The sequence below is a fragment of the Dryobates pubescens genome, chromosome Z (genome assembly GCF_014839835.1).
Source record: "Dryobates pubescens isolate bDryPub1 chromosome Z, bDryPub1.pri, whole genome shotgun sequence".
Taxonomy (NCBI): domain Eukaryota; kingdom Metazoa; phylum Chordata; class Aves; order Piciformes; family Picidae; genus Dryobates; species Dryobates pubescens.
Genome location: NC_071657.1, coordinates 46,602,522 through 46,626,499, shown reverse-complemented (window position 1 = coordinate 46,626,499; position 23,978 = coordinate 46,602,522). Strand labels below are relative to the sequence as shown.

General features: G+C 41.4%; 1 protein-coding gene across 3 annotated transcripts in view; it reads right to left on the bottom strand.

Moving 5' to 3' along the window:
* SLC24A2 (solute carrier family 24 member 2) overlaps window positions 1-23,978 on the bottom strand; it is a 124,198-nt gene that overhangs the window by 60,237 nt on the left and 39,983 nt on the right. For 2 of the 3 annotated variants that reach the window (XM_054178097.1, XM_054178098.1), the window contains exon 2: window positions 4,437-4,545. In XM_054178097.1, the coding sequence (XP_054034072.1) occupies window positions 4,437-4,545 (109 nt within the window). Of the gene's footprint in view, window positions 1-4,436; window positions 4,546-6,334; window positions 6,374-23,978 lie in introns of all 3 variants that reach the window. The other variant, XM_009906620.2, reaches the window with a different exon arrangement.

The window sequence follows — 23,978 nt, the reverse complement described above, 5'->3', positions numbered from 1 at the left end:
GTACATCTACACATATATATATATATCTTGTAAGGAGAAGGTAGGCCTACTAATCATGTCAGACACTTTCATACAAAATACTTTCCATGTTTTTCCTTCCTCTGCTCCCACTGCAAAACAACAGCCCTCTTCTATTAAAAAATGTAAAGAAATTTTTATAAACCATACACTTCCATCACTCAAGAATCTGTTTAAAAACTAGGACAAAGGTATCTGAGGTACAGGACTCAGAATAAAAAAATAATAATAATTGCCATGATCTAGATTCAGGTTACTTATATTTTGGACTGGGACCTGACCAACACAGCAGCTCTGATGAGGTCATACCTATTCACATGGGCAATTCTGTTATGAAGAGTTCAGCTCACCACTCAGTGAACAGAGGATTGCCAAACCAGCACTTAAGCAGAAGCAAATATGGCACAGGATTTTCTGGGGATTAATGACTGGCTGGGAGTTGATGATAGCCTGATGCACAGGCTGACATTAATCTTAATCCTCAGGAAATGGTCTGTACCAAGGTCATTAGTTCTGTAATAAGATAAAAGCAAACAAAAAACTTATGTCAGAGATATTTGTATGTTTTAATGAATGATGATATTTCAACTATAAAGTTTATATCCTGTTAATGAATAGCTTATACATTTACCTGTTAAGAGTTGCTGAACTCTTAGAAGCTTTAATCTGAGACCAAGATTCTGAGGAAGAGAAACCTCATTTGTCTTAAGACAAGGCTGCACACCTGCCTGAACACAGTGTCAAATGTTGAGCAGCTCCTACTGATCTCAGTTTATTCATCTGTTAGAGGTGCAAGCCCACTAATTCCAAAGAATTTACAAGCTGGCTTTCACAAGACATCTGCAAGTCATGGCAAAACCACATTTGTGTGGGAAGTTAAAAGGAAGGACAAGCTCACAAGTGTGTAATTGTGTATCAGGATAGCTCTGATTATCTGCATTTTGTGGAAGGTAAAACTGTCTTAAGGTAATTTTTAAGAGGTTTTCATTTAGAGGTTGGCTCTGACTTCACAAATAAATTATTCAGAAGTAAATGGTGAGCTGGTTTCCTGTAAATATATATAGCATGTTAATGTAACCCTAACACTGTGTAGGTCAAGCTGACCTTTAACAGTCACACAGCCTGATTATACATTATATTTTGCTTATGTTATCAGGTGTTCAAGCAGTGTGTGGACCTGGCGCTTAGCAACATGCTTTAGTGTTGATCCTTCAGTAATGGGTTGAAGGTTGGACTTGATGATCTTTGAGGCCTCTTCCAATCATATATATTCTGTGATTCTGTTATCAAGAGTTAGATGGGACTTATTTTCTGTGAGCCTTGCAAAATCCACACAGGTCCAAACAACAGAGCAGTGTACCTTCTCATGCTCTTACAGTCCTTACAGTCATTCAAGAGAACATAACAGTGAACTTTACTATTGATGCAAAGAAAGAAAAGCTGGACCTTCCATCAGCAGTGCAGCAACTTGAAATACTACTTCTAATGGCAACACTTGATCAGGATGCTGTGAAGAGTTAAGCACAGAGCTCCTAGTTTTTCAGAAGTGCTTTTCCAGAGATTGAAAATCCAGTTCTCTTGGTTGTGCCAGCTGCAGGGCTGCTGGCATCTCCTTGGAAAGTGCATTGACTGATGGATGCAGCAGTCCCAAAGGAGAAGTGTTGATGAAGCCATCTTTCCAGAAGAGGCTGAAACAAGGTGGCTGCAGATGAGTAAGATGAAATACAAGGAAAGGCAAAGGAATTAAATGGTAGCATAATGGGGAAAGAGGAAGTGAGAGGGGGAAGAGGACAGATGGAGTATGCCCATGTGTAGGAGATGCCAGAGTACATGTGTATCTGTTAGCTTTGATTTACACCTTTTACACCTTTTCTCCTTTGAGAACAAACAGCACTTTGTAATGTTCTTACACATAGTGTTCTCTCGCTGCAAATCCTACAAATATGGAAAATGACACAATGGTTTTGACCTATTCATCTAAGTCATCATCTGGCATAAATACTGAGGAGAGCTAAGCTGAGTAAAATGGGTCAGAAAAATGCTGGAACCTTTTTCTGCTATTTCTTTTGAGTATGTTCCATATTTGCATTAAATTATGTGGAAGAAATCTTTTGACCTCACAGGTCATCCACTAGATCTATCATCTTTCATTACACTGCATCATGAGTGCAACACAGCTAATTTCTTTTGCTTACACAAAACTAATATATTATTTTGTCATTATGTGTAGGTTTTCTTTTATTTTGTTCATGAAGAAAGAACATTTGAAGTGGAGAAAGCCACATGGGCCAGAGAAAGCACCAGATAATCCTTTACATTTCTACCTCTCCCAAAATGATGGGTTTATAGAGCAAATGACTGCAATTCTCAGACTCCTCTAATTAGTACTACCCCTTCTTTTAATTATTAGAGAATAAATTTAATTGACTTAAAAATTACTTAGCTAGCATGGTAAAAGTCTCCTATGCAGTAGCTGATTGTTTGATATTCATTATACATAGGAATATTAAAACACAAGAACATGGTGAGAGTTTGGTAGGTAATATTCAAACAGTGCCAAACAGTTAATCAATATTGTGTTTACAGCATGTACCCATATCTGCTATTGCATATATATTTTAATTCAATGTAAGCTTCAAGTACAATCCAAATTTATTAACTAATATTACTTACCTTGGCCAGATGCAGTATTTACATCAAACTAAAATACTTTTTATTTTATGGAGGTTTGCAGATTTATGTGTATTTCGAACAATGAATGTGGTCACTCAAAAGCTCAGAAAGCTATGAGGGTTCAGATGGGTTCAGGTATCAAGTATTCCCTATGTCTTCTTCCTCCCTATGTCTGCTTCCAAACAGCCTGCAGTACAGAAGATCTTGAAATCTGTTTCTGTCCTCTCTTACTTGAAAAAAAAAATGTATAGGGTCTACTTACTGCTTCAGTTGATGGGTATTTTTGTTTGTGTTAGCACTACTTGAGATACCACAGATGAATCCACAGCCCAGGAACTTTGCTTTAAAGGTAAAGGGGAATGCAAAGGATTGTAATGAAAAATTAGAACTTTTCATTAAAAAGTGAAAAACTGAGATTGGAAGTCCTTTTTCACTATTGGCTACCAGCTGCATAAAGATGAGACTTACTGAGTGCAGCAGTGATGCAACTAAGGGAAACCAAATATATAACTGCAATACATTTCTTAACTCCTTTTCTGGCATTGAATGAGATTACATTGAGCACAGTCTGTTCATGACTCCACTCTAACAGACAACAGTTTTTTGCAGCTGGTAGTGCAGCATTAACCAAAGAGAGAAGCAACATGAATCATGATTGGAGTAGAAATCATAGTGTGGAGATAGCAAGGGCTAAAATTGCCCTTTTTTGACAAAATGGCTGTCAGCTTCAGCTTTTGAAGAGGGAAATGAAAAAGTAGATTTCCTTGTCCAAGAGATACAGAGGACTTTAAAATGCTGTATGGACTGAGAAACATAAAGGAACTTAAATGCAGGGAAGTGCTACATATACTTTGTGATCACTGAATTTGGAAGGCATCTCTGTCAGTAATATTTTAGGTCTCTAGTGCCCCACAATTCCTTCCATAACGCTATTTCCTAAGACATATTTTATTACAGCAAGAAAACTTCTACAGACACATATTCAGCAAATAAACCCTTGGCCTGTGGTGTTTGTTGTTTTTTTTGTTTGTTGTTTTGGTTTGGTTGGTTTTTTCTTTTTTGTAGATTTGTGTTGTTTTGTTTTGTTTTATTGAAGTCTACCACAAGCTGAGATTCAAATTACTCTACAATTTCAAAGCGGTTCCTGGTATTCCTTCTACATTTTCAGACTCTAACTCCTAACTTCTAAAGCCACAATTACACCCCACTTGGGTAAAGCAAGCAAACTATTAACATGCATGTAACACAAAGGGATGTTTGCTGTTTTTTCACTAGTGTCAAGTCAACCCAACAGAGTTTCATTCTTTTCTATGTTCCATGTAATAAACTTTCATTTTGGCTTTTACTCACCAGTGGAAATTACTCACTTTTTTTTTTTTTTTTCTCATGTACAAAAAGCAAAGAAAATAAAAAAGCCTCTACAAAAATACATAAGGATAGAGATTTTATAAGTTGTCAATTGCTACTGAAGCCAAAGGTGAAGCAAGACAGTAGTTATGATACACATCAACCAAGTAATCAGTTTCAGTTAGCAACACAATTAACAGATTTTCTAAGTTGCAAGTTTTGGTGGCAGTAGGTGTACCACACTATAGGAGTGCAAAAATATCTCAGAAAATTCAGACACATTTGGAAAAGACTAGTGAAAGCAACAAAATGAAAAAAACTAGTTTCACAGGGGGATGAGAAAAGGAAAGCATTTGTTCGCTTTTGCAACATAAATTCTCCAAAATTAATAGGAATACCTTCAGCAAGTGGGTCAAGTGTGTGAATCATGAGCTGGAAGATGCTGTTCCTCATCAGACTGTTGTGGAGAGATGCAGAGCTTCCTCCCCGCTGAAGCCTTGGCTTGGTCTAGGTGGAAAAGTGAGAGAAAGAACTCAGTTGGAATGAAACATCTCACTTTGATTCAATCCATTAATTACTTATAAAAAAGCAGGTTGTGAGTGTGGTAAGGCAGTGCAGACACCAACATACAGTGCACAGGCATCTTTTAAGTGTTTTTAATCACAGAATCATGGAACGATTTGGGTTGAAAGGGATCTTAAAGATTATCTAGTTTCACTCCCCTACCCCTGCCACGGGAAGGGACATCTGAGTTGCTCAAAGCTGCATCCAACCTGGTCTTGAACACTACCAGGAAGTGGGCATCCATAACTTTTGGGGGCAAACAGTTCTGGTATCTCACCACCCCCACCATAAAGATTCTTTCTTTTATCTAATCTAAATCTAACCTCTCTCAGTTTGAAACTGTTACCCCCATCCTATCAATACACTCCCTGATAGAAGAGCTCCTCTACATCTTTCCTATAGGTTCTCTTTAAGTACTGTAAGGCTGCTACAAACTATCTCTGGAGTCTTCTTGCTGAACAACCCTAACTCTCAGCATGTGTTTCTGTCTGTTATCATTTTTGTGGTCATCTATAAACCCACTCAAGATTGTCTATGTCTTTCTTATGCTAAGGTCCCAGAGTTGAACAGGTAGGATTGCAGGTAGGATCTCACCAAGGCAGAATAGAGCTGTTGTCTCTTGACCTGTTAGCCATGCCTTCTCGTGAGGCACCCCAGGATGTGATTGGATTTCTGGGCTGTGAGCACACACTGTTGGCTTTTGTCCAGCTTTTCATCCACCAGTACCCCCAAGTCTTTCTCTGCAGGGCTGATCTCCATCCATTCAGTGCCCAGCCTGTATTTGTGTTTGTGATTGCCCGTGGACAGGACATTTGTCCTTTTTGAATTTCATGAGGGTCACACAGGCCCACCTCTCAGTCCTGTCAAGGTCCCTTCAATGGCATCCCTTTCCTCCAGCATGACAACCACATAACACATCTTAGGTGTCATCAGAAAACTCGCTGAAGGTGTACTCAATCCCAATGTCCGTGTTGCCAACAAACATGTTAAACAGCACCAGTCCCAGTATCAACCCCCGAGAAATGCCATTCATCACTGGTGTCCACTTCTACACTAAGCTGTTGACCACAACTCTTTCAGTGTGACCATTCAGCCGGCTCCTTATCCACTGGGTAGTCCATCCATAAAATCCACATGTCTCCAATTTAGAGACAAGGATAACCTGCAGGACAGTGTAAAATGTTTTGCACAAGTCCAGGTAGATGTTTTAAAGAGATTTAAGACATATTCTGAGGTTCTACCCCACGTGCCATTTTCTTGTACAATAATCAACATATTTAATATATCCCATAGAGTAAGACTACTTTTGAGATGGCTGTTAGCTTGTTTTGATAAAAAGGATAATCAGAGCCAGCAGACTCTTGACTAATGAGACCCTGAAATCCAATTATAGGTAAAAAACAACTCTGGAGAAAATAGTCTTTTGCAATAATGCATGATATGTAGATTAATCTTTGGTGTCATACAAACAAATAAATAATGAAATTATTTTTTAAAAATTGGGAGAAACAAACTATTTTAAAATTACCACAAAATATGTATATAAACTGAACAAAAAAATAATTCACCACTTAATCTTTGGAAATAAACTCTTTAAATTCTACAGCAACATAGAAGAGAGAAAGAAATCCCAGTAATCTGGAAAAATGCTGATGGTGACAAATCACAGTAACATTTGTCTCACCACCCTCCTGAGAAATAAATGCTGAGACACATACTAATTGCTACCTACCGTCAGCGTTTGGTCATCCTTGTCGCCAGCATTAGGTGACTGCATGAATGGGAAGAAGAACAAAGAGAGTGTCAGATGGAGCATGCATAGAATGGAAAGGCAGTAAAACACCACAGATATCTCATCCTATGAATGCTGTGATAGGTTTGTGAATCACTCCAATTAAACTATCCCTGTGATCAAGCACAATAGAGTAACTCACACTGCAGTGTTGCAGGAGTCTTTAATTCTCATCAGATTCTTGAAAATGAACTGTTGTAACTTCAAGACCTGGCACACAGCAGCCAGCTGAAGATCACAATGTTCTCTTCATATAAATTTTGTAGGGAGGCAAACTGCCTGTACATCAGCAAGTTTTGAGAGATTGAGGACTGAAAAAGCAAAAGTGGTAAGAAAGTCAGGACTGACCAACTATTCAATAAAAGCCTAAACCGGGAGTAACATTACCCTGGTACTTTGCAAAAGGGGACTGGGCAAGAGTAAAAAATAAAATAAAAAAAATAATATTTTGTGTTTAACAACTCCCAGCCCAAACTGGCAGCTCTGGTTAAGGGCAGGCAACATGGCACATACTGCTCTGCCATGAAGGAAAAAGAAACTCTGAAAAGATTTTAAAGGTAATTAACACTTCCGAGTAAGGTGATGTATCCTGGCGATGATTTATGATTCCTTTATCCTATCCCTAGAACAGTAGCAGTAGACCACATCATCAGGAAACACTTCTGAGGGATAACAAAATCTGCACTGAAAACAAGAAAACAGAATTTTCAATCTGATTTGTAGTTAAGAGTTTTGCTTGTTTCTTTAACAGAATTAACACTTGTGCTAAATGGGAACCCAAAACTGTTGACAAGGAGCATGTTTCCATGACATCATGAAAGCTGTGTGATAAAACCACAGTATTTATCTAGTCATTCTACTTGACATGAGGAAGGAAAGATAACACCAAAATACACCAGTCATTAAGTACTAATTAAAATAGGACAGAGTGTACAAAGTATTATAAAGTATAATTTTTCCCTTATAGAAATATTTAATATTCAGACACCATATACAACTTTTTAATTAAAGTCAACAACTGATATCTGGTCCAATGTTAAAATGGTTGTGTTACTTTACACTGGGAGTAAACAATATATATTTTTAACATACTCAATAGCAATGTCCATAAAGAAAAATACTTATTTTCTGTAAAGATAACTTTGCTCTTAAATCCTGACAACTGCTATGTATTAGTTCCCTTGGGATCAGAAAGATGGAAATTCCATGTCATCTGTGCATTATATAAGCTTCTGAAGAAAGTACTGGTAAAAGAATTATCTTTTGCAACTCCATTTCTTTCAAATCATGATTTTAATATAGCTCTGCAAAATGAAAACCATGTATTTTGCTATACTGTCTTATTCATAAGTGTCAGAGTGCAAGCCATTATTATCTTATCAAAACTATAAAAAGATTGTTCATGAGACAGTTTACTATTTTTTTTAGAGAATTCACCAAAATATTTCTTGATTCTTCCACATGCCATGGCAGCAGGTAAGAATTTGTGCATCCTCCTGTTTGTATTGGTGATTGTGTATTCAAGACGTCTGTGCTAGAAGTCTTTCAAACATTGCATGACTACTTGCTCTGAAGAAATGGTCTGTGGTATCCTTTCACTCAGAACCAGAATCAGAGAGCTGACTGCTTGCAGGAATAGGGGTACTGGTCAATGGTAGGCTGAACATGACCCTACAGTGTGCCCAGGCAGCCAAGAGGGCCAATGGCATCCTGGCCTGTATCAGGAACAGTATGGCCAGCAGGAGCAGGGAGATCATTCTGCCCCTGTACACTGCACTGGTTAGGCCACACCTTGAGTCCTGTGTCCAGTTCTGGGCCCCTCAGTTTAGGAAGGATGTTGACTTGCTGGAAAAGTGTCCAGAGAAGGGCAACAAAGTTGGTGAGGGGTTTGGAACACAAGCCCTATGAGAGGAGGCTGAGGAAGCTGGGGTTGCTTAGCCTGGAGGAAGGAGGCTCAGGGGAGACCTTATTGCTTCCTACAGCTACCTGAAGGGAGGTTGTAGACAGGTGGGGACTGGTCTCTTCTTCCAGGTAGCCAGCACCAGAACAAGAGGACACAGTCTCAGGCTGCACCAGGGGAGGTTCAGACTGGATGTTAGGAAGAAATTCTACACAGAGTGATTGCCCATTGGAATGGGCTGCCCGGGGAGGTGGTGGAGTCACCATCATTGCAGGTGTTTAGGAGGAGACTTGATAGGGTGCTTGGTTGCATGGTTTAGTTGATTAGGTGGTGTTGGATGACAGGTTGGACTCAATGATCTTGCAGGTCTCTTCCAATCTGGTCTGGTCTATTCTATTCTATTCTATTCTATTCTATTCTATTCTATTCTATTCTATTCTATTCTATTCTATTCTATTCTATTATTCTATTCTCTAAAATACAGGGGTTTTTTGATGTATTGCAAAAAGACAGGAAAAATGAGAATCACAGTAGCATTTTGATAGAGTCTGCCATTTCAGACTCCATCTCTTCTGAAAAAAAATTAACCAGTGAGATGAGGACTGTGGGTACATCATATTTTAAGCTGGCCTGTTTCACAGTTTACTTGTTGAAGTAAGTACATTTTACATGTATATATATAAAAAAAATACTTACACTTTTGCATTTGTACATTTAATGATTTTTTTACTTAGTGGAATGAGAGGTGGGTTTTCACAGTTTTTACAGAGAAAGAAGGAAATAGAATCACTGACCTCATGCTTAGGGATATGGTTTAGTACTGACCCTTCAGTGCTGGGTCAAAAGTTGGACTGGATGATCTTTGAGGTCTCTTCCAGCTGGATGTTTTTCTGTGATTTCTGTAATTGGCCAATGTTGTTGTCAAGGAATAAGGTTGTGGGTAGCTGGCCCTGCTTGAACCACAAGGAGGTTGAAAACATATGTGTAAAGTTAGAGATCAAGGCAACAAATTGAACTTTGTGGTTGGTGCCTTATAAGCCACCCAATCAAGAGGAGGCTACTGATGAAACTTCTTATTCCAGCTATGGGAGGCTTTGTGCTTGCATGCTCTCATTCTGCTGGGGGACTTTAACTATCTTGGCCTGTGCTGCAAAAGTAACACAGTGAGCTGTAGGCAATCCAGGGGACTCCTGAGACCACTGAGGACAACTTCTTAGTCCAGAGAGTATACAGCGGTACCAGAAGTGATGTGATACTGGACCTGATGATCACCAATGACCAAGTGAGCTCACGAGTGATGCCAAGATTGGAGGCAGCCTAGGCTGCAGCAAATGTGGAGTTCACAGTGATGAGGGACAGGGTTAGGTGAGGAGTAAAGATAGGACCCTGAATTTTAGGAAAGCAGAATTTGAGCTCTTCAAGGACTCTGTCAATAGGACACCCTGCAAAGCAGTCTTCAGTGTCACAAGAGTAGAACAGAGCTGGCAGATCTTTAAGGATACTTCCATAGAGTGCAAGAGCTCTTGATTCAGAGAAATTTAAGAATTCAGGCTAAAAAGGGAAGACATCAGCATGGCTGAGTTGAGAGCTGCTGGTGAAAATAAAGGGCAAGGAAGAAATGCACAAGTGGAATCAGGGACAGGTATCTTGGCTAGAGTACAGGGACACTGCCCAGTTGTGTGGGGCTGGGAGCAGGATGGACAGGGCATGGCCAGAGCTGAACTTGGCAAGGGATACAAAGAATAACAAGAAGGGCTTTTACAGGTATATCAACCAGAAGAGGTAAGTTTAAGAAAGTGTACCCCCACAACCATCAAGATGATAAGCTAGTTGCAACAGACAAGGAGGAGGCTGAAGAACTCAACAATTATTTTGCCTTAGCCTTCACCAGCAACCTCTTTTCTCTCACTTCATAGGTTAATGGACCACAAGATGAGGATCAGGAATCAAAGTCCTTCCCACTGTCAGAGAAGATCAGGTTCATGAGCATGTGAGGAACCTGAACATACACAAATCTATGAGATCTGATGAGACACATCCCAGAGTCCTGATGAAATTGGCTGATGTAGTTGTTAAGAGACTCTCCACTATATTTGAAAAATGGTGATTGAAAGATATGAAAGATTGTGCCCATTTTTAAAAATGGTAGAAAGATGGACCCTGTGAGCTACCAACATGTCAGACACACCTCTGTGCCTGGGAAGATCACAGAGCAGATCCTCTTAAGAGCTATACTAAGGTACATGAAGGGAAGGAAAGTGATTTGAGACAGCCAGCATGGCTTCACCAAGAGCAAGTCCTGTCTGACCAACCTAGTGACTTTCTACAATGAAGTGACTACATGAGTGGATAAGGGAAGGGAAACAGATGTCATCTCTTTGGACTTCTGTAAAGCTTTTCACGCTGTCCCCTACAACATCCTTCTCTCTAGGCTGAAGAGATTTGATGGGTGGACTGTTTGATAGGTAATGAACTAATTGGATGGCCGCATCCTGAGGGTAATGGTCAATAGCTTGACACACAGAAACCAGTTACAACTGGTGCCCCTCACAGGTTCATACTGGGACCAGTGCCATTTCATATCCTCATCAGTGACATAGACAGAAGGATCGAGTGCACCTTTAGCAAGTTTGCAGACAGCACCAAGCTGAGTGGTAGTTAAATTCCAGAAGGACAGGATATCACTCAGAGGAACCTGAACAAGCTGGTGAAGTAGGCTTGTGTGTACCTCATGAGGCTCAACAAGCCACATGTAAGGTCCTACACCCATGTCAGGGCAATCTTTCATTACCAATACAGGCTGGGGGATGATGTTATTGAAAGCAGCCCTGTGGAGAAAGACTTTCAGGTACCAGCAGATGAAAAGCTAGGCATGAGCCAATAATGTGTGCTTGCAGCCCAGAAAATCACTTGCATCCTGGGCAGCATCAAGAGTGTACAGCAGGTTGAGAGAGGTCATTCTGCCACTTTGCTCTGCTCTGTTGAGACCTCACCCAGAGTACTGCATCACACTCTGCGTCCCTCAACACAAGAAAAATGTTAACCTGTTAGAGCGGGTCCAGAGGAGGGCTACAAAAGTGATCTAAGGGCTGGAGAACCTCTCCTACAAGGACAGGCTGAAAGAGCTAGGGTTGCTCAAGCTGGAGAAGAGAAGGCCACAGGGAGACTTTATTGTGGCTTTTAGTACTTAAAGAAGGCTTCCAAAAAATATAGGGACAATTTTTTTGTCAAGGTCTCTTACAACAGGACAAGGAGTAATGGTTTTAAATGACATTAGAGTAGATTCACTCTAGATGTGAGGAAGAAATTTCTTATGATAAGAGTGGTGAAGCACTGGCAGAGGTTATCCAGAGATTGTAAAAGTCCTGTCCCTGGAAGTGTTCAAGGTCATGTTGGATGGGGCTCTGAGCAACCTGATCCAGTTAAATATGTCCCTGCTTACTGTGGGGGTGTTGGACTAGGTGACCTTTAAATCACAAAATCATAAAATGGTTTGGGTCAGAAAGGACACCCGAAGGTCATCTCCTCCAACAGCCTGGCAGTGAGCAGGGACATCCTGCATTAGATCAGGCTGCCCAGAGCCCCATCAAGCCCATCAAAGGATGGGGCCTCAACTGCCTCCCTGGGCAAACTGTTCCAGTGCTCCACTACCCTCATGGTACAGAATTTCCTCCTAATGTCCAATCTAAATCTACTCTTCTCTAAAGCATTCTATGATGTCCATATTTAAGCTACAGTAAACTGATGGTAAGGATTTTAACCTACGTATTACTGGTTAGTAGATTGTTACCAGAATCCAGTCTGGGAACTGAGAACCTTGGATCATATTTAAAAGAGTGAAGGGAAAATAAGCACAATACAAGAAAATAAACCAAAATTCTCTTTCACTTTGCCTGTCTTCTTCCTTCCTTTCACCTTCCCCTGGTGGATTTACATCATGCTAGGCCTGCTGGTGGCAGATGGAGTACACCTCTCCCAAAATGAGAGAAGGGTTTTATCACAGGAGTTGGCTGGGGTAACTGACAGGGCTTTAAACTATATTGGAAAGGGGAAAGCAGAAGGACCAGGCTCACTGAAGACAATCCTGGATCACTTGTGGGACAGTGTGATGGCTCCACAGTTATCTCAGGGAAGGCAGGGAACAGTAGGGCATGAGATAAAGACAATGCAAGAGCTATTGATGAGTTAGGACCTGTTGTAGTGCCTGGGAATGATCAAGCACAGAGTGGACCCCTACCCTGCACAAAGGCACCCCGACTGAAGTGTATCAATGCCAATGCATGGAGCATGGGGAACAAGCAAGAAGAGCTTGAAGCTATCACCCAGCAGGAAAGCCATGATATCATTGCCCTGATGGAAACATAGTGGTATGAATCCCATAGCAGGAGTGCTGTCTTGGATGGCTACAGGCTTTTCAGGAGAGGCAGTAGGGTGGCCCTGTGTGTTAGGGAATGTCTTGAGCATGACAGTGATGGTGATGATAGGGTTGAAGCCTTGTGGGTAAGAATCAAGGGAAAGGCAAACAAGTCAGATGCCATGATGGGGAGCAACCAGGATGAGGAGGTTGGTTAAGTATTTTATAGGTGTCTGGGATAGGTGTCAGAATTGCTAACCCTTGTTCTTGTCAGGGACTTCAACTTACCAGATACCTGCTGGAAATACAACACAGCAGACAGGAAGTAGTTCTGGAGGTTCTTGGAGTGTGTGGAAGATAACTTCCTAACACAGATGCTTTACTGCTCTCTACTACTACTCTCTATTCACAGCTCTCTACTAGACCTGCTGCTTGTAAACAGAGAGGGACTACCAGCAGAAATAAAGGTTGGTGGCCATATTGGACAAAGTGACCATGAGATGGGGAAGTGAATTCTTGGTGAAGTTAGGAGGGGAGTCAATAGAACTACATCCTTGTTGACTTGTTTAGGAGACTGGTTGATGGCATCCTCTGGGAAGTAGTCCTGAAGGACAAGGGAGCCCAGTATGACTGGGCATTCCTCATGAAGGAAATCTTCAAGGCACAGCAACAAGCTGTCCCTGTGCATCAGAAAATGAGCTGGTGGGGCAGAAGACCAGCCCGGCTAAGTAGAGAGCTTTGGGCAGAACTCAGGAAGAAAAGGAAGTCTACTGTCTATGGAAAAAGGGGCAGGCAACTCAAGAAGAGTACAAGGCTCTTGTAAGGATATGTAGGGAGAAAATTAGAAAGGCCAAAGTTCAACTACAACGCAATCTGCCCAGTGTCATTAAAGAAAATAAAAAGTCCTTTCATAAGTACATTAACAGTAAAAGATGAGCTAGGGAGAATGTCCATCCACTACTGCGTGCAAGAAGGAACCTGGTGACCAAAGACAAGGAAAAGGCTGAGCTGCTGAATAGCTGCTTTGCCACAGTGTTTGTCAACAACACCAGTTGCTCCATGAGTGTTCAGCCCCTGAAACTGGAAGAAAGGGATGGAGATCAGAAAGCAACCCCCACAATGCAGGAGGAAATGATCAATGACCTATTGTGCTGCTTAGATGTGCACAAGTCTATGGGATCAGATAGGATCCATCCAAGGGTACATAATGAGCTGGCAAAAGTGATCACCAAGCCACTCATCATTATTTGTCAGCAGTCCTGGCTAACTGGGGAGGTCTCAGTTGACTGGATGGTAGCAAATGTGGTGCCTATCTACAGGAAGGGCTAAAAGGATGACCCAGGGAACTACAGGCCTGCAGGCCTGTCAGTCTGACCTCAGTGCCAAGAAAGAGTATAGAGCCGGTCATCCTGAGTGCCATCACCCAGTACATACAACATAACCAGGTCATAACGCCCAGTCAGCATGGGTTTATGAAAGACAGGTCTTGTCTGACTCATCTGATCTCCTTCTACAATGAGGTGACCTGCCTAGTGGATGAGGGAATCACAGAATCATAGAATCAATAAGGTTGGAAAAAACCTCAAAGATCATCAAGTCCAACCTGCCACCCAAGACCTCATGACTATTAAACCATGGCACCAAGTGCCACGTCCAGTCCCCTCTTGAACACCTCCAGGGATGGTGACTCCACCACCTCCCTGAGCAGCCCATTCTAATGGCTAACAACTCCCACTGTGAAGAACTTTCTCCTCACCTTGACCCTAAACTTCCCCTGGTGCAGCTTGAGACTGTGTCCTCTTGTTCTGGTGCTGGTTGCCTGGGAGAAGAGACCAACTCACTCCTGGCTACAACCTCCCTTCAGGAATTTGTAGACAGCAATAAGGTCTCCCCTGAGCCTCCTTTTCTGCAGGCTAAACAATCCCAGCTCCCTCAGCCTCTCCTCGTAGGACTTGTGCTCGAGGCCTCTCCCCAGGCTTGTTGCCCTTCTCTGGACACGTTCTAGAGTCTCAATATCCTTCTTAAATTGAGGGGCCCAGAACCAGACACAGTACAAAAGGTGTGGCCTAACCAGAAGTGCCATGGATATTGTTTACCTGGACTTCAGTAAAGCCTTTGACATTGTCTCCCATAGCATCCTCCTTCAGAAGTTCATGGCACAAGGCTTGGATAAGTGCCCTTTCCACTGGATGAAGGCCCAAAGAGTGGTGGTGAATGGAGTTAAATCTGGCTGGTGCACAGCCACTAGTGGTGTCCCCCAGGGTTCAGTACTGGGGCCAGCCCTCTGTAATATCATTATTAATGGTCTGGATGAGGGGATGAGTGCACCCTTGGTAAATTTGCAGATGAACCCAAGCTGGGTGGCTGTGTCAGTCTGCTAGAGAGTAGGGAAGCTTTGCAGTGGGATCTGGACAGGTTAGACCAGTTGTATGAAGTTCAGGAAGGCAAAGTGGCCTGCACTAGGAACAGTGTGGCCAGCAGGAGCAGGGAAGTCATTGTGCCCCTGTACTCTGCATTGGTTAGGCTGCACCTTGAGTCCTGTCTCAAGTTCTGGGCCCCTCAGTTTAGGAAGGACATCGAGACACTTGAGCGTGTCCAGAGAAGTGCAACAAGGCTGGTGAGAGGCCTTGAGCACAAGCCCTATGAGGAGAGGCTGAGGGAGCTGGGATTGTTTAGCCTGGAGAAGAGGAGGCTTAGAGGTGACCTCATTGCCCTCTACAACTAGCTGAAAGGTGGTTGTAGCCAGGAAGGGGTTGGTCTCTTCTCCCAGGCAACCAGCACCAGAACAAGGGGACACAGCCTCAAGCTGTGCCAGGGGAGGTTTAGACTCGAGGTGAGGAGAAAGTTCTTCACTGAGCGAGTCGTTCGTCATTGGAATGTGCTGCCCAGGGAGGTGGTGGAGTCGCCGTCCCTGGAGGTGTTCAAGAGGAGATTGGACGTGGCACTTGGTGCCATGGTCTAGTGATGAGGTCTGTGGAGACAGGCTGGACTCGATGATCCTTGGGGTCTCTTCCAACCTTAGTTATACTGTGATACTGTGATACTGTGAAGTGGAAGGTCGTCCACCCGGATCACAACAACCCCATGGTAAGCTACAGACTTGGGAATGTGAGGTTGGAAAGCTACATCTTGGAAAGGGACTTGAGGATATAGGTCGTTAGCTGACTGAACATGAGTCAGTAGCGTGCCCAGATGGCCAAGAAAGCAAATGGCATCCTGGCTTGTATTAGAAACATTGTGGCCAGCAGGGACAGGAAGATGGTCATGCCCCTGTACTTGGCACTGGTGAGGACACACCTTGAGCACTGTGCTCAGTTCTGGGCCCATCACTATAGGAAGGATATTCACATGCTGGAGCGTGTCCAGAGAAGCACAATGAGGCTCATGAACGGTTTGGAGCACGTGACCTGTGAGGAGCCTCTAAAACTACCTGAAGGAAGGTTGGAGTGAGGAGGGGGCCAGCTGCTTCTCCCTGATGACAAGGGATGGGACTAGAGAATATGGTGTCAAGCTGCACCAGGGGAAATTTAGGCCAGGTATTAGGAAATATTTCTACACTGAAAGGGTTATCAAACATTGGAATGGTCTGCCCAAGGCAGAGGTGGAGTCATCATTCCTAGGAGTGTTAAAGGAGCGTGTGGACCTGGTGCTTAGGGACATGGTTTAATGTTGACTCTTCAATACTGGGTTGAAATTTGGACTGGATGATCTTCAAGATCTCTTCCAAACAGCTATATCCTGTGATGTTGTAATGTACACACACATAGTGAATCCTTACAAATGTTCAGAAGAGACACAGCTGATGGGAGCAGTGACAAATAATTTAAGGTATCAGTTACTAAATTAGATGTTAAAGACTTAATTCCAGATATTTACACTTACTATTAGACAAAATAGGACTCCTCCAGTCAGCCTGTAGGACCAATCATAAGATATCTCATTATTCAACATGTGTAAGAAAGTCAGAGTCTGCCCCACGTCTCTTACCTTCTCTGAACTCTCTTAAAGTCAGGTATCTTTGGCTTAGGATGGTAATGTAATAACTCTGGCTTAAGGACTTGACGAGTTTTTAATCACCTTAGTGTCAGAATTAATTATGCAGTTTTAAGTTGTGCTCTTATCCTCACTTCAGGACTTGTCAATGAAGTCACCTTTTGCTGTTTTTTAAATCATACATATCAGCACCATAGTTCTCTATGCCTACATAATTTTTAGGGGAACGTAAAGCTAGGTACATACAATGATCATTAGATACTCTTGCACATGAAACGTGTTCCCAAGTGACAGTGTTAAGTACTTCAGTATGGATTTATGTGGCTAGCTTTAAAATACCTGGACTTGTTTAATATGCTACTATTTCATCAGCAATATTACTTGGGAAAGTATTAGCCAGTGTTCCAAGATCAATTTTACAAAATTTAACATGTGTCTAAATTAAAATCACCTATGAAACAAAACCAGGCTGCCCTGGACACAGGGCTAGGAAGGTTTTCAGATGAGCTCAAACTACACCATAGTGATTACTAGGAGGACATGCCTCATTATCATGTCTTACAACTAAACTAAACATGAGCAGCCTAGTAAGAAGCCAGTAAAAAAGCATTTCCTAGGACTTCTGATTACCTAAATACACAAAGGATCTGCTAAAGATTACTGATGTTTTAGAGTTTGCCTTAAAAGTAGTCACAATAATTCCCAGAAAGAAGTGTCTGAACAAGCTTGCTGATACGCTTTTAATTTGTAACTACCAAATAAATCTCATTGTACTAAGTTGTATTGGATTGGACACATTGCAGAGGATTCATCATAAGGCTGCAGTTTCTGCCTTTCTGCCTCCAGTACTTTGAAAATCTTGAAGGATATGGGCAGCTTCAGGTGCAGAGAAGGGCCCAGCCTTCACAGCCTCTAGGGAGAAGATGCTGAATCAGTGCTTCTACAGCTGCTCTGATCACATTTCCACCGAGCTCTGCTCACTTCTGTTTCATGATTGCTTTTCCCCTTCAGGTGACTTTTGACACCAGAATCACTGCCAATGTTATTGTCAATTCACAGAAAATCAAACCAAACCTAGCTCTCAGGACAGTTTCTGCAAGAATGTAATCAAATGTGAGAAGAGATATAAAATAATGAATGATACTGAGAAAGCCAGCTGAGCATTGCTAATAGTTGATGTTTCACACTGTCAGAACAGAAGAGAACAGGTGTAGAACATTGGCCCTTCAATGAGACAAAGGGAAAGCCTTGGCATGCTTTTTCAGGATGATACTTAAGGTACAAATGTTTCAAATAACCGTGCTTTAAAAATGTAGACTCCGCATTTGCTGGGAGTACACTGCCAGCTCTAGGCTACAAGGACCCTGAACATCAGTTTTGCACCAGCCTAGTAGGCAAAATCTAGCAGCTGGCTTCCATTACTCCATTTCTCCATCTACAAACTAGAAATAGAGAACTTCTTTCTGATGAAGAGGGCTGACTGCTTTAGAGGCAGTTACTGGGTGTGACTACCGTAACAATTACATATACTATTTGGATTTTGCATCTTCCAATGAACACAATACACATTCTCAATACAATAAACTACAATGCAGAAAGTCTCAGAGCAGCATCTCCAAGGAAAGGAATCAAAAAGAACCTCTCACAATGTTTTGTTAGCCTAAGCCCTGGACTACCATAGATGAGGGGGTCTGCCCCAACCCATTACATTGACAAACACCAAACAGCTTTGGTGTTTAAAGCTTTGGGCCACTTATGTCCTTAATGGGTCCAAGACTATGAGTTTACAAGATTATATAACAACAAATGCAAGCAAAACACACAAGCAGGAGACCTTATCACTCTCTACAACCTGAAGGGATCTGGGTTTATTCAGTCTGAAGAAAAGGACCTTATTGCTCTCTACTACCTGAAGGCAGGTTGGAGAGAGGAGAGGGCCAGCCTTTGCTCCTTGATGACAAACAACAGGACTACAGGAAAAGGATGCAAGCTGCACCAGCAAAGGTTCAAGCTATATGTTAGGAAATACTTCTTCACCGAAAGGGTTATGAAACACTGGAATGGTCTGGCCAGGGTAGTGGTGAAGTCACCAACCCTGGAGATGTTTAAACAGCATTTGGACCTGGTGCTGAGGGACATGGTTTAGTGCTGGCCTAGCAGTGATGAGTCAAAGGTTGGACTAGATGATCTTGAATGTCTCTTTCAACCACATATATTCTGTGATTCTGTGATTTCTGATGACCTGAAATGTGTGAGAAATGGTAAGGAGAAAAACTGTTAAGAAGAAATAGAAAAGACATTTTACAGAACAACCTGCAGGTAAGACACCAAGACTGTATTTCCAGTAAGCCTGATAGAGATGTGGATGGAAAAGTGAGTCTGAATTTCCAAATTTCATCTACAATTATAAAGCAAAGCAAATTGTTTTCACAAAATCACAGAAAAGGGCACATCAGCTTCTGTATTACTCTGATTCCTCCTGTCTTTTAAAACATTTTCTACAATGTTCTGCTTTGCATTAAGATGAAAGAGAAGTTCTGTGCTCTGAAATCAAGAGCATCCTTGTCTGCTGGGATTCTGGAGATCACCAGCCATGTGGTCTGGAGAATCTGCAGCATGCACATGCCAGGTTACTTTTAACTCCTTTTGAGTCAAAGGTGGTATTGAGGCAGAAAGATCTGAACAGCACCACTTCTAAGGGCAGACAGAACATCAAGAACTTAAATCAGACCTCCTCCATTTTGCCTTTCAGTGTTTGGATACTTAATTTGGGGAACTATGTCCTACACAGCATAGTAAAGGATAGACAGAAAATCTCTGCCCCCACCTTCTTTCATCAGTCTGCTATTTCACACTGCCTTTCATACTATTGATTTGTCTCTGCAGCTACAAACCAGATGCCTGCAGGTAACCCATTGCCACACGTAGTATAGAAGTAGGGGATCTGTTGCTCTCCTCTGCAAAGCCTGGTCCTCTCAGAACACCTTTCTAATATCTAAGGTAAGTCTACAGCTCCAAAGATAATTCCCACTGTGATCAAATAGAATAAGGCATTAGGATACACATGTTGTGGAGTTTGGGAGGACTAAATTATGGAGGGACGTAGTAGGAGATCACAGATTCAAAGAAGCATGAGAGATCCTGCCTAAGCAGCCTTAGCTAAGGCTCTAAATGACTTCCACTTCTTTTTTGCATTACAGCATAGGACAAAAGCATTTCTTTACCTCCAAGCTGCCAGGGGACCTTCAATGTAAATCATGAGATTTCTCAAGAGACTTTTGCTGAGATGCACTATTTTGAACATCAGCTAAACTCACAAACTGCAAGATCTTTCAATCAGAAAGACAAACTCACACTAACGTCATTCATCTTTTATGTAATCCCATTCCACTACTAAAAATCTACTGTACTACAGGACTCAAAAGCAGGAGCCAAAAAGCTCCTTGTAGCCAATAGCTGCTCCCTAAATACTTTGTCTGCCTCTCTCTTTTTTTCTCATAAATTCTCTTCCAGTATCTCTGCTACTTCCGTCATGTCTTAGACTTTCCTGCTACCTTTCTTCCTCCTGTCTCTTTGGCAGAAACATCATACAATGCCCATGGAAACCCAGACCATCACAGACACCTCTGTTCCAAGGACTGGCACATCTCTTTCTCTGAGATGGATGCTCTTACAGTTTCAGCTACCCATTTTCATTAAGAAGTGTGATCATACCTAACTGTATTTACTAAGGAGAAAGCCATTACACCACACCCTGATTTCAAAATTGCACAGCTCACTGGGCTTTCTTCAGTCTAAAAGCTGCAAGAAATTGAACGATCAGGAGAAGCCTATGCTCTTGCATAAAGTGAAGTTACCATGACAGAGGTGATACGGATGTCCATAGGAAAGCTAGGCCTTCGTAATGGAATATACTGGATGTGAATTTCATTAAAGCGAGTAAGATACATTCTGAGCCTCAGTATACATACTTGCTGATTGTTTAGTAGCCAGAATTGGGTTTCTGTGGATGTATTCTGAGTTGGCATGGTTTTGCCTTTATTGACATCCCAATGTACATCCTTGTTTTCAGGTAATGCACACAATGCCAGATCTATAAAAATCCATTTGTTCCAAACCTTTAACACAGTTTAACAAATCATAGAAAGAAAACTGCAAGGTTAGGTAAGCCAGAAATCCCCCCACACATTGAGTCTTAAGCTGTCTGGAAATTATCCATAAACTAGTTTTTGCTTCTACAGAAAATTCCCATTGCTATGAATGTACACATTTCTGTTTATACATTACTCCAAAATCCCTCTGCAAGCATATAAAAACTTTAGTGAACAATGTACATCTCATTCTCTTCACAACATTCACTTCAAGTTTGGGAAGCTGTAGTCTCTATTGTGCTAAACTGGCAGTAAACACGGTTATCAAGGGTGGGAGTTTGTGAGACTCTAATGAGGTTTTTGTGACTTTAAGCCACTTTTTATTAGGTTGTTTTCTATACATAGTCTTTTATGTTAACCAACTTTTGTGATTACAATGCTGATCAAGGGACTCAGAGAGAACAAATCTATTTGATCTGTGAAATAGTATCTTCCCATTTGTAAAACACTGTGTGGACAGAATGAGAAGAAACAGGGATTAAAAAATTGCTTTGTCTTCATCGTATTTGCTTTACTGGCAATTTTACTGTAGGTATCTCTGTGCATATACATTTTTAATATTCTTCATAAACAGTATTCCTGCAGTCCTGCTGTGGATGTCTACGGCTATATTTGAAGAGTGCTTTTTATACTGCTTTTTTTTCTTTTCATTCAAAACTGTGCTTATTCTATGGGAAAGAAACATTAAGATTGCTGCTGTCCAATTCCTGTTAACTGTGTTCCATTTCCAAACTGAACACACTTATAAACAACCATAGAAATCTCCTCTCGAACCATTTATGTTTTCCAATATTCTAGTGAAATAAGTAAATCAAAAGGTCTTTGTTCCAGTTTGCAATCACATGACAAAACCTAAAAAGGTCAAGGTAAAGTCACAATCTTAACACAAATAAATGACAAGTACGGTGGACACCCTGAGCAGATCAAAAGAACACAAAAAAAAATTGGCTCAAAGCCTGATTTCACACCACTGCAAATTAATTCCCTGGGATGTGCAACTAAATGAGTTGAAAGTGTGATCTGGACAAGCATGCAGGAAGAGGTGTGGTATTTATTCCACAGCACATTAAAACAAGGTGGCAACCTCATAATTTGTTATACACCAAGCAAAATACAGTGAAAATAAAATAAGCATTTTGTAATGTTTTCCATCCTTAGGGTTCTACTGGCGGACAGATCCTACTGCATTTGCAGCCATGAGTAGCATCATATGCTACTAAATAAAGAGTCTTTCTCTCTCTTTATGTTTTTGCCTGCTTAGTAAACTGGTTTCATCTAAGTTCACCTGTAGAAGGTACTCACAGCTTTCACACCTATCCCAGACCTTGCATGACAAAGGTATTTTCAGTCACATGGTCAGGCTCTTACGCCACCCTGCAGACTGTAAGGACTTTGCCAGCTCAGCCTGCAGACTCACCAAGCACATAGCCCGATGGAAAAAATTTGAGACACTGGTGTAAAGTCACATTTTCCTGTCATGTAACACTGCAATGACTAGAACTGAGAAGCCTGGGGACTCTAGATCCAGTTGCTCAACCTGACAAGCACGATCAGACTGGGCTCTGTAGAGTTCACCTGCTCCAACAACAGTCAGCACTTACAGCAACAATAATTTAAAAACCTCACAAATTCAAATTAAAAAAAAAAAATTATTCCAGTGCTGTGGCAAATTATGGTGAGTTCTGCCACTCTCTCCCCCATACAAATGACCGACCACTCTCTAGCAGAACCCAGAACAGCTTTACACAACACCAGGGCAGTAACACTGTGGCTCAACCACCCTCCACACCCCTCACTGCTTTCTCTCCTGGCCTTTGCCACATGCGTAGTCACAGGCAAATAAGGACAACATTATAAACTACTCAGTGAGCTCATTAAAGGATGGAGAAGCAGGAACTGTAACAGGATGCAAACCCTTTCATGTCTCATTTCTAACGGAAAGATTGTTCAGGGAATAAACAAAATCTGCTACTGTCTGCCGAATTAATAGTTCCATCTGTGAAATATGGGCTGCAGAACCAACTTGGGTGATAGAGGATTTTGGTGTACTAACAGTATCTGTAGTAACACTGCCAATGCCTAGCAGTCTTCTGGGGACATCCAGAAAAAAACAAAGCACAGATCTGCACAGGGACAGACTGGGTCATTGAACCAAAGACACTAGATGTAAAAGTCAGCATAAAAGTTTTTGCACATGGTTTGGAAAAACTGCTCTCCAGACTTATTATCTGTCTTGCAGAAGAGCTACATGTTATCATTCCTCTGATGGAAGTAAGTCAGTTAACACAACTGTACAACTTAGTTTACAATTGTGTTAATATAGAAAAGGTTTATTTTTTGTTCTAGACCACATGAGATACCATGGATGAAAAAAAGTCAAAAGAGAGAAAATACCACCAAAGCACAAAAAGTATACATTTTTGCGAGCACAAAGAGAGTGTTCTACCCACAGAAGCAAGAGTGCTTGTATCTTCTTATTAAATAAGGACATACACAGTCAGCCTGAAAATTCTGTCTTACAAAGCCTGTCTTTTCTACCTAAGAAGTAGCCACACACCCAGCACCATACTGAATTCTAACCATTGATTTTTAGGGGGAAGGCACTAAATTCATGTTATTTAGCTCTTGGAAACATGGGGCAAAAATCTTCCAGAAAAAATGTAGATCTGTTTGCTAAATCTTTCCATCCATGACTTGACATGGAAAATTAATCCTGAGATCTAAGCTAAAGCTGTATCTTTGTTCCTGGACCATGAAAGAATACTTACCAAAGGGACTTCCATATGTCTCTGATGAAAATATTGTGAAAAAGCTAATGATGCATATGTTATTCCTAAAGATAATTAAATATATCAGAACTACAAAGAACTATAAGTAGCAATGTCCCAAACAAACAAAACCCAAGCACCTGCATCTGCAAAACAAGTTGGATTATACATAAAGTTTTGAAAGCCTGATGCGGCAGTTTGGATTCTACTTACATAAAATCTATTTCAAAATATAGATGTCCTTACTGTCATCACTGCACTATCAGTTTCCTAAAATAATACCCTGCTTGCTACGGAATTGAAACAGACTGATTCAAAGCCTTTGCAGTGAATCTTTCATTACCAATCCTCATGTAATTCATCCTGCTGGGAACTGTAGCACTATTTGTTTAATTATTTCATGCACTTTGTTTCTTTT